The 12119-nt window shown below is 37.4% G+C and overlaps 1 protein-coding gene across 2 annotated transcripts in view; it reads left to right on the forward strand.

The window, feature by feature from the left end:
* The window catches only part of gpd2.L (glycerol-3-phosphate dehydrogenase 2 L homeolog), a 117719-nt gene that overhangs the window by 46334 nt on the left and 59266 nt on the right, over positions 1 to 12119 (forward strand). For both annotated transcript variants that reach the window (XM_041575721.1, XM_018234553.2), the window contains exons 9-10: positions 127 to 320; positions 11822 to 11956. In XM_041575721.1, coding sequence (XP_041431655.1) covers positions 127 to 320; positions 11822 to 11956 — 329 coding nt within the window. The remainder of the gene's footprint in view (positions 1 to 126; positions 321 to 11821; positions 11957 to 12119) is intronic.

A 12119-nucleotide genomic window follows, 5' to 3' on the forward strand; every position in this document is an offset into this window, starting at 1 on the left:
ACCAGTGCAACAGATTAATGAGCAGGAATCCTTTCTTCATATTATTATATCGCATTAAAGAGATGCTATTGTATGTTCTAGAGGAATTAGCCTTACAAGAATAATAAAAGCAATGCTATTTTTTAGCCCAGACAACATGGGACTGCTTGATCCAGCCACTAGTGATGGGCGGGTGATTTTCTTTCTGCCATGGGAGAAGATGACTATTGCCGGAACGACTGACACCCCAACAGAAGTCACACACCATCCCATTCCAACAGAGGAAGATATTAATTTCATATTAACAGAAGTGCGAAACTACCTTAGCAGCGATGTGGAAGGTAAGGCTGATGTGCCCTTTATTCCCTTATCTACACTTATGTCTAAAAATAAGCTTTGTTATAGTGTTCTGTAATAGTACATACTAATGACTAGGAAAACAAATACACACCCTGAAATTGCATATTTAGTCTCTACATAAAGTCAATTTAAGAGCAATTCAACTAATACAGATGAACTGGCCAGGGATCCTCAAATATTGAGGTTTCTCATAGCTTTCTATGAAAGTCTCTAAAGTCTCAGTTGCATGCAAGAAAGAAGGTAGGATACTTTTAGTGCAACCTTTGAGCTCACATTGTGATGCCACAACCTAGCTACTTGTAGTCAATCGGAGCTTACACAACCCAACCCCACACTCATTAACATCACTTTCTGATTACGTAACTCATGATAGCATCCTTTTCTACAGACAGTAGTATCATGGTACTAGACTTGTGCACAAAACATTTCTTATCTGTACTTCCAAATATATAAGGGAGCTGCCTTACTGATTTAGCATAGCCACCAGCTGCTAGATATCAAGACATCATGATTCAACCAAGGCAAGCAACATGATAACGCCATGTATGTATAGAGGGTGGGACAGAAACCAGGCAACTGGCAGAAATCTGTAGAAATCAAGGGGATAAACTTCAGCGCTAAAGATGCCCCCTTCCCTTCTTCTTTTCTGCTAACACACAGCATTTGCTTTGGGCTGCTGCTGTTACCTGTTCTTAAGGACTGACCATATACAGTATAAATATAAAATCCACTATACACGGCTGATTAGTAATAAATTCCATATCAGAAAAGGAAAAGAACTGACCCATATAACTGCACCCTCCGATCCGTTACATCCGAAGGCTCGTGCTATTAATTGATAAAATGTAACTTTTAATAGATTGTTAAGACAAAATGTCCAGTATGCATCAATTAAAATCAAGGTTATTAGCAGGGGGACAGATCGACAGGAGGCAATGGGTTGGTTGTATACATATGCGGCTATTATCTATTATGTAAAAGGCGCATTCTTAGCTTATGGTTAGGCAGGGTGGCAGATTTTGAGTTAGATTTAAGGGCAGTGATATCTACATGGATCGGGAGGGGACTCAATCTGGGTAAAGGGGTTGGTGACTCGAATGGATCCAAGGGTCAGTGCTGTTTAGCGGTATATATAATTGCCGGATTGTGCCTGATGCACAGCACAGTTTGCCCGATAGGTAGTTCAGATACTGGTAGGATGTCGCCATTACACTTCATATTGGAACATCTACCTGATCGCCTTATGGGAGCGGACTCTATGTGGGACTGAATGCTTGACTCTGTCAGTTCTGTAACTCATTACTGTATTATACCTCAGTCTGCAATATAGCATATCCAGTAAGCAGGTTGGTAATCCAGTTACATAATAGCCACATATATGACCAACCCATTGCCTCCTGTTGGTCCATACCCCTGCTACTAACCTTGATTTAATTTGCTGCATACTGGACATTTTGTAATGGGAGGGTGCAGTTATATGGTCAGTTCTTTTCCTTTTCTGATATGTGATTAATCCACTTAACCCCGTACTCTGTAATCTATAATTGATGGATGGTGCTCCCCAATGTCTGATCTTTACCTTTAGTAATACATTCAAATTCACATTACATGGCAGCTACTGCATGAGTTACTTAATAATCAGCATCATCTTGAATGACAGATGTAACTTCACTTTCTGCTAATGTTTTGATGGTTTGCCTCAGCTTAACTTCTCGGTAGCAGCCCAGAGCACACTGAGCATGCACAGTGTGCACTGGCACTCAAAAGATGGCCTAATAAGATCCAAGATAGGGAGCTCATGTGGACAACTTTGAAGGCCTGAATCATTACTTTGATAGGGCTGCTAAAACAATGCGCTAGTTCAGTATGTAAAATATATTATTTCAAGCCACAGTCTTTTTAGGTTTACTTTAACTGACTTCCTGGCGCTTGATTTAGATTAAGAACAGTTCTCTGTGTTAGTGCTAGAGAAACCTATTAATTTTCTGCAGCAATAGAGCCTGTTTCAAGGTTGAAATATACTCTATAATTCAGTGATCCCCAACCAGTCACTTGTGAGCAACATGTTGCTCTCCACTCACACATTTATGTTGATCCCAATGGCTTGATAGTAAGTGCTCACTTTGAAATTCTTTTTTGAATTTTTTCTTGCTTGTGTGGCTCTCCAATAGTTTTTGCATTTGAGTGTGGCTCACAGGTAAACACATTGGAGACCCCAGCTATAATTCATGAAAATTTGTATGGACTTTCTGCATACATCCTCTTGCTCTAACTCAAGCCACATTTTAAGACATTACTCTATATCTGTTTTTAGGGTACACCTCATAACTTCAGTCAATTTACAAGCAGACCACTCTAGTGAAAATTACCATCAACCTGATTTGTAGTAGTAATTAACAGATATCATTCATTCATATATCATTTAAACTCCAAAAAAGACTGCACAGCTTTCACCCTTTCAGCACATGCATATGAGCAATATCCTTCGTTCAGCAGAATGATAAGTGTGATGTGCGCAATTATTTAATGTGGCCGTCAGCCACTTGTCACTTTATGTGCACCATTTAAGGTGACGGTAATCTTTCATTACTTGTATTTCAGTCAAAAGTCACTTATTTGCCTTTGTGCCTTGCTCATTCCCTGCGGTGGTACATTTTTATTAGAGAAAAGCTTCCCTCTCACTGTCTTAGACAACCACCCTGGTGCGTGAAGCTTTTTCATCAGTCAGACAATTTTGTTGCTTTGGGATTCTTGTATACAGGAGAGAGTTGCAATCACTTGTTTGTACTTTGTACACCTATTCCCCCAACTCTGAATATTGCATACACATATTCCACATATTTTTTTGAAATTCCTTATACATTCTTTTTGGTATTTTACATAAAAAGAGTTCAATGTCTAAATGCTAGAAATAGGTTTACAAATATTGACAGTGGGGATGAAATCCTTCTTGCCAAAGCTGGTCATACACCACTGCCAAATAATCGGATCTTCACCTGATTTTGTTCACCCAATAATGTAGGCCTTGCAGACATGTCAGGAAAGGACCACATCAGCACATGGGATTTTTTAAAGGTTACTATAAAAGATGTAAAATAACTTGGTCTGTAGTGGCAGATAAGTGTTTGGCCCAGTACATAGGCAGAGAAATGCTCATTTGGTGACCTCACCAAGCAAAAAGTGGTTAAGGTCTATGTCCATCTTACCTGGCTGGTTCTTAGGCAGATATTAGTTGGGAATGTTTTACTCATGTCCGATTTGGAGCCAGGAAGGAATTGTGCCACTTCTGATGGAAATTGTTTCAGTTTCAGATGGATTTTTTTTTACTTTACTCTGAATCCACTAGCAATTAGGTGGAATTAATGTGAACAAAAGCTTGAACTTTATTGATGTGTCTATTTTAGTCAGTTGTATTGTCTGTGTAACTGTATATAGATTTATATGTTAAAAGTGCAGCAGGTTGTTTCTTGTAATTAAAGAAAAAGTTATGTCAGCATCAGTAACCAAAGACAAAACTGTAGACTTCTCTTCCAAGGGGATTGACAGGTAAAAATGGTTTCATTTTGTTTTTGAATTATTATTATTAGTCATTGCTATAAAAAATTAGTTTGCTTGCTGTCTTCAAGTCAAGATGATGTTTCCCTTTTCAGGCAAAACAGGGTCAACAGCTGGAAGGGTTGATGGCACCTTATGGCCTTATGCCTTTTTTATTTCCATGTTACTATGACATCAGCATTGATATCCTTGGGGTATTCCCATTCATAGGGAGCACTGATGGGTCAAAGGAGACACTGATTGAAAGTCCTACTTAGCCTCAGGGTTCTGATCTCATTGAGATCTGAAACACAGCTGTGCCTGTCACTTTAGCTCACATAGCCATGTTGAGCCACACACAGATCTCATGTAATGATCTTTTTTGTGATCTAATAACCATTCATGAAAAAGGAGAATTTTGGGGGGGATGCCTCAAGAAATTTACTTTGTTCTCAGCAACTCCTTGACAATGAAAACCAGGATGTGTCATCAGTAGTGATTGTCTATCTATAAAAATGCAATTGATGCAATTAAATAGTGAAACACATTGGGCCATCATGAAAGTGGAACCTTTGCAGAGGTGCATTTCCTATCTGTATAAGGATTAGAGCTGAAATGACTGGAATTAACCACTTTATAATGTTTATGCAATACTTTTGAGTATTGTAGGTCTAGTGGGGTAGTAAAAATACCATTCTAAATCAAAATATTCCATCCTCTTCCACCTAATAGTTTTGATTAGCTGTTGCACATCTGCTGGACAGAACTTATGAATTGGATATCATACACAAATTCATGACGAAACCTCCCAATCCAACACCAATGAATATCCTACACCAAACATGATGGAGGTATAATGCATGAAGGTGGCACTGCATTTATCCTGCCATGTATTTTAGGATGTATAAAATTGGTACTGTATTTACAGTATTTTGTGTTCTGGGATATTTTATATAAAACTGACACTACATTTATTGGCCCTGGTGTTCTATGAAGGAATCTGTGTAATCTTCCAAAACAAAAAAATTACCTCCCACCTATGCCGGTATCTATTGCCTTTGGCAGCTCATGCTATTATTGATATAAGGCCCTGTCCCCTGCATCTATAGGCCACATGCCCTGCTGCCTTCTTCAGAGAGGATAATGAGACTAGGGCTGTGGCAATACAGCTAGTGTAAAATGGACGCAGACTGAGTTAGTAACACCTTTAAAGAATGTAGGAGAAAAAAAAGGAAGGAAATAATTACAACTCAGTTCTTGATAGTTCCATTCAACAAATAGTTCGGCAAAGGCGCACTTATAGTGGTGCCTTCAAAACATACTTACATCCTATCATTTTAGTTGAAAACATTTTTTTTTCGATTCCTTCTAAAGAATCCCCACCTTGTCACATGCTGTTATTCACTTATTCAATTAGCTGTGTTTATAGATTGCCCATTATTGAATGCACAACTGTGCTAGCCATATCAACTCACGGCAGACATGCCTTTCCTCTGCCAGACACAGTGCCAAGGCTATCGACTTACACAGGCTTGGATACGTTCCAGCTGTTTAATTATAGTGTCTCATGAACAGCTATTCCTAGTTCCATTAGTTTATAAATGGAATATGCTATTTTATATCCGTGATTAGCACTTCATTTAGACCAGCTTAACAGGCTGGCAGAACATCATCTGTTCTTGATTATACAGAGTTATCTTGTGGGTATATTTCAAATTTTATATATGTGTGTTCTAGCGTGTTAGCCTAATGCCGGAAAGGTTGGTAAAAGGCTCTGCGGACTGTTTAGATTTGCACTTACAAAATTCCACAATCACTAAAAAGAAATTCACAGGTTTGTCAACATAAACATGCAGTTAAACCTGTCCAGAATGCTAAATGCCTGGGACACTCACACTTTAAAGGTCAATTAACACCAGGAAAATGAAATGCCCTACATGCATCGGGCAACTCAAAATTTCTGGGAATTATTCTTGAAATTTTATATTAAGAATACCTTTACTTTGTTTTAACAGGGTTTTCTAACCCAAGTATACTCACATTTACCTATATGGCAATTATATTGTAGAGATCTTCAATTCAACTTGATTGACCATTTCTGTGAAATGTTTTATATTTAATTAAATTCATAATTAAATGTCCAATATTAATTTCTTAACTTTCATTATTTTATTTCACTTAAGTTTTGTTCTATTGTAGCCTTTAAAATCTAGGCTAATAGCCAAAGTATGACATTTCTGTATCCTGAGGAAAGTGGGTGACACAAAAGGAGTTATTGATTAAACCTCAAATTTTTCTGGTCAGGATTTTTGGGGCAAAACTCAGATTTTTCAAGGAAAAAAACCTTGAATTTTTCGAGACTTATTATACCCCAATGCTGCAAAAATCCCAAATCTGAAATTCCGCCATCTCAGACATGTCGAGGTCCTGTATAAGTCAGTGGGAGAGGCACCTATCCCAAATTGAGGTCATTGTGGTCTTCAGTGGGTTTAACAGAAAATCCGAACTTTTCATGGTTTTCCGGCAAAAGCTCGAAAAAAAATATTGGGGATAAAAATCAAATATTCGAGCAATTTGGGTATTTGCACGATTTTATTGAGTTTTTCTGCAATCCGATTAATTAAGGTTATTTTATTAATAAATAAAGTCAAATCGAGCATGGGGTAAATAACCCCCTAAATGTTGTTTTATTTGGCCTTGGCCACCTTCTCAGCATAGGAGCACCTAGGTATTATTTTGTTTCTTTTGAAATTACTTTGTGGTGAACCTGGACCCTGGGGAATAACTTAAGAGGGATATAAATGAGCTGGAGAGAGTGCAGAGAAGTGCAACTAAACTGGTTAGAGGGATGGAAGACTTAAATTATGAGGGTAGACTGTCAAGGTTGGGGTTGTTTTCACTGGAAAAAAGGCGCTTGCGAGGGGACATACCCATAAAGAGGATCACCGTACCAGAGGCCACCCATTTAGACTAGAAGAAAAGAACTTTCATTTGAAGCAATGTGGATGGTTCTTCACAGTGAGGACAGTGAGGCTGTGGAATGCACTGCCTGGTGATGTTTTTTTTGATGGCTGATTCTGTTAATGCCTTTAAGAATGGCTTGGATGATTTCTTGGACAGACATAATATGAAAGGCTATTGTGATACTAAACTCTACAGTTAGTATAGATATAGGTATATATAATTTATGTGAAAGTATGGAGGGGTGTGTGTATCGATGCTGGGTTTTCATTTGGAGGGGTTGAACTTGATGGACTTTGTCTTTTTTCAACCTGATTTAACTATTTAACTATGTAAGCATAAAAACCACAAAAAAACACTGATGTAAAAAGTACACATCTAAAAGCTGCTGTCACGTAGAAGTCAATGGGAGCAATACTTAATCGGAGCTAATTTTTAAATATTTAGTTACTTTGAGGTTGTAGAATTTTTGATGTTTTTTTTTGTTTGTAAACACACAAAAAATTTGGAGTAGAAAAGGATTTTGTATTCGTATTCAGACTTGTGTTTTATTTGTTTGTGCTTTTTATATTTGGATGGTTTAATAAATACAGTAAGTAGACATACTTGCTTTTTTAAAATGTGAGATTAGTGGTAGTTGAAAAACCTCTAAAACTACACAAATTAAAATTTTGATGAATAGGCCTTCTATTTGCAATGCCTGCTTGACGTCCAAGGGAATACGTAGGCCAGCCAATAACTAGCAGAACTTTCTTGAAACTTGGTTGGATGAAGTCTTGAGATAAAAATGCAGGCATTTGAAGTTACTGTAAGGAAGAGAGCATATTACTAGCATCCTACAATGTTAAGGTGGCCATACACTGGGTTTCTGTCTTATTGGCTGGTCGGTAAACTGATAGATACCACACAACTGATCAAACATATAGATGAACACATTCTACTGTTCCATTCTGATCAGCCCCTCTTCACTTGCCGACAGGTTGTTTTAGCAGATGTCCAGTATAACCATTTCTGCTCTGATCCAAAGGTTGGTATACCTGCCCAGTCCAGTTGAAACAGCCAAACTGCACCAACTAAATCTAGGCACAAATTGCCAACTATAAGCAAACCAAGGGCAAACCTTTCTCGTTGATTTAATTGAGCATTATTAAATTTGTTGTCAAGAGTAAATGAGCAACTTATAGTAGAGTGGCATGAATGATTATCGATATGCTTTTTCCCACTGACATTATTTATTGTGAAATGGGTCATTATAATTTGATGAGTACTTTGTATCATTTCATACAACAGCGTGTAGAAAAACAGCTTTATTATACAAGCTGCGTGTGTCATTATAATTGGATAAATATTGAGCATCATCAAATGCAGATTTTTTTCATTCTTGAGTAATTGTCACCCTCCCTCATTAAATAGCACTGCTGACTATCTAGAGGGAATTTAACTCAGAGGTAAGTCATCCAAAGCATCCCTAGTTTAATAGTATAGTACAAGGCACTAAACCAGGTGTCAGCAATACTATTCATTAGTCTGCTCTATTCTTTTTTATTATTTGTTTTTTTGAGTTTGTAACACATTGATTTGCAAGTCACAGTGTCATACAAAAGGATTGGTAAGTTATCTGTTATCGAGGATACCCACTATGCAGAAATATCTGGAATATGGCAGGGCCAATTCCCCTAGCGTTCTATTGCAACATATTGTACTTTATTTTGGAATTTCTAATTAATGAGATGGATTTGTTTGAAGTTAGCTGTACAGCAAGCATACTGAAAGTGAGGAGAGTGATATCCGACTGATGGCACAGCTGGAATGGTCTCCTGTTTGTAATGTATACTAGGTTGCCAAACATACAGCCAGCCACCCAGTCAAATATCAATTATGATGTAGTGCTTAGGGATACTTCTAATTCTAATTTTGATTGTGGTATTTCTCAAGAGTGAGGCCTGGATGATGACTAGGCAAAGCATGTATGAAACAGATTTAGAACCACATTTACATGACTAACGCCACATTCAACATAAGTAAACTGACCATTGCTACATGTGTGTGTGGGGAGAATAATCTATGATTAAAAGTAAATAGAAAATTTAATTATTTAACCCCTCTTTCTTCTGTCATTTAATGTATAAGAAGGCAGGTCATGTTAGTGTTAATGAATCTGCTTCGCTCATATTAAAGGATATTCAACAGACTGGCCTACAGAAAAAAAAGCACATCTACTTGTCATTCATAGACTACTAGAGGCGCACGGTGCCCTCTCTCTTTATTAGCGTCACTTACAGCAGCGAATGTGTTTTTAGCACTGATTAGACAACATAGTATCAGTGCTTCTTGTGCACTCAAACCCCTTAAACCCATTTCTGTATTTATACCTTTGCTGCATCCAGAGGAGTAAAGATCCAAAGAAGACACTTAATTTCTATATGTGTTTTTAAATCTATTAAAATAAGAGAAATTGAAACTAGTATTAGTGCATGGAAGCAAATCTGAAGGTTTTTCAAACTAGATTTTTTTGAAGTTTATCAATGGAAAAAATTCTCAGAAATGCTAATTGCTTTGAAACAATGGAAAACTTTTGAGTTTTTTTAAATGAGATTTTTATTTGCCACCTGAAATTTTTTCTGCAAATTCACACTCTTAAGTTTTTCAGATTGAAACCTTATCATAAATTTGCTAGTGTTTGAAAGAACAAAAGGTAAAAAAAAACTTGATGGAGATAAACCTTGGTTTTGTTTCCAATATTTCATTTTCAAAAAATTCGAAAATGTATATCGCATCTAAAGGTACAGGATCCAAACAGCCTGGCTGTGATTTAATATATAGCTACTTATTAAAGAGATGTTGGAAGTAAAAAATGTTATTACTTTACTTTCTATAGTGCTTCAGAAACTCTCCAGCTGGACCACAATATTGAGCTAGCATTTCAAACAGCACAACAAATTTTCGTCAGAAAATAAGCTCACTAGTTCCCACTTTACTTACAGAAGCCCAGGCATTTTTAAATACTCATTTTTATCATTCTAAAATACACACATACACAGTTTTCCATTGCATTTATACTTTCTAGCAAGACATTTCTACTTTTTAATTTAAACTCATATACCATATTTTATGAACTAAAATTCCAAAAAAAGTTGGTCTCTGAGAATTTCTATTAATTACTCTGAGTATTTCCAGCTGTGGCTCTACATGTCCTTCAGTAGTTCAGCTTCAGGTCCTTGCTGACTCTTGATCAAATGGGCAACCCCAAGTTTCTGTTTATGGCTTCTAACACTAGGGTTGGGTTGTTTCAGGGCAGATGGTGGAAATCAAAATGCCCATGCCTGCAAGTGGGTATGAAATCGCCCATGCCCAATGAAAACTGCATTCGATTAAATTAAAAGAAGAACACTTTTTGACTTTTGCTCCTGTAAGTAGTTTGGTGTCTGCCACAGAAAGCTTGCTTACCAATCAAAAGAATAGAAAGCAGCTGTTGGCAGAGGTTGGCATTTCTATCTCCGCAGTTGACCTAGGCCATATACTTATAAACCTAAAACTATTGAATGTAAAAAAATAAATAAATAAAATCAAATACTCATTCACTTGGCTGATGTTATGGATCTTGAGATGAAGGGCATTCCAAGACCAACAGGACGGAATCAAGAAATGCTTGATTAAAATATTTATATTTGGTGGCATGTTTGTCATAGCCTTAAATGTTATGAAGTTGAGATTAATGATAAGCATAATGCAGTATATATTTTTGTCTATCAATTATTTCCTGTACCCTCTGTTTGGTTGGGGTGATGATCAGAGTTGTTATATGGGGCAGTAGGAATTACCATTTTAACCAGTCCTTCATGTGGATCATTGTAATAGTAATCATAACTTTCCAATGTTAATCAGTAATGTCAGGGATACTAGAAAATCCTTCTCATGAACTCTATATTGCCTGAAGTAAAGTTCACAATATAAGGTATCTTACTATATGAAGAGAGACAAGTTTCCTACCTAATTTGTTTCTGAAACATGTAAAATATCAGAGGCACCCTGAGGGAATCCAGCCATATTCTCCAGTGTACCTTTACACTAGATTCCAGAATGAACAAGAGATTTAGTATTTTGTGTCTGTGAGAAAGCTTGTTTTGGGTTACGTTGTAATGATGGTCTGGTTTCAGCATACTTACTGTTGTCGAATTCTCCGCTCCCTTAAATGGAAGATGCTGGAAGTGTGGCAAGAGCTTGAGTGCTGCAAGTTGTAGCTTAGTAGCTGGAATGTTGTGGGTTTGTTTTTCACCTAATAAAAAGTCCTAACCATTGGTTACTCCCACCTGAAATTTTAGGATGCTGCAGCTTAAGCAGGAACTACTGGCATAATACTGCAGGAATGAGCCAACAGATAAAAGTCTAGGGCAGTGATCCCCAACCAGTGTCTTGTGAGCAGCACGTTGCTCACCAACCCCTTGGATGTTGCTCCCAGTGGCCTCAAAGCAGGTGCTTATTTTTGAGTTCCTGGCTTGGCAGCAACTTTTGGTTGCATAAAAAACAGGTGTACTGCCAAACAGAGCTTGTAGGCTGCTAGTCCACACATGAGAGAGTTTGGGGGACCTCTAGTCTAGGGCATCAGTACTAATGCCCCAGGAGATCCATTGTCTCTTGCTCAGGAAAGCAACTAATGGCTACATATTATATTGGGGGTTTTAAGCTCATAGGCTGTAAACCATATTGGGGGAGATAGGTTCTCCAGCTGAGAATATTTGGAAGTAGAACCTCTAGTCTGAAAAAAGTAGTCCAGTACTGTTGAAGATTGTATAATGAAATAAATGGAGTTTTATAAACCGTAATAAGAAAACATATTGCCTCAAAATGTCATTTATTTTCATAGTTTTCAAGGGAAATATTAAAATGGGCCAACATATCCTTCCACAAGGAAACAGCCAACAACTCATTTTGCTTTAGGAGGCCAGCTCAGTAGTTTGGTGACCATTCTTTGTTCTCTTCATACCAGTTCGAAGAGGAGATGTTCTTGCAGCCTGGAGCGGCATTCGACCTTTGGTCACAAATCCCAATTCCAAAGACACCCAGTCAATATCCCGCAATCATGTTGTTGATGTTGGTGAGAGTGGTCTTGTCACAATAGCAGGTAATTTTATGCCATATAAAGGTTTTTAAGCAAGTGGTGCATCTTTCAATTTCTTTGTCAGGGATATTCTAGTAAATAACTTTAATGTGACCCTTTACGTGAAGCATCATTCTCATGACAAAATACGTGGGTGGTTTCAATGGATGGTCTATTCATTCTGCTG

Source organism: Xenopus laevis, chromosome 9_10L (assembly GCF_017654675.1).
Source record: "Xenopus laevis strain J_2021 chromosome 9_10L, Xenopus_laevis_v10.1, whole genome shotgun sequence".
Classification (NCBI taxonomy): Eukaryota; Metazoa; Chordata; class Amphibia; order Anura; family Pipidae; genus Xenopus; species Xenopus laevis.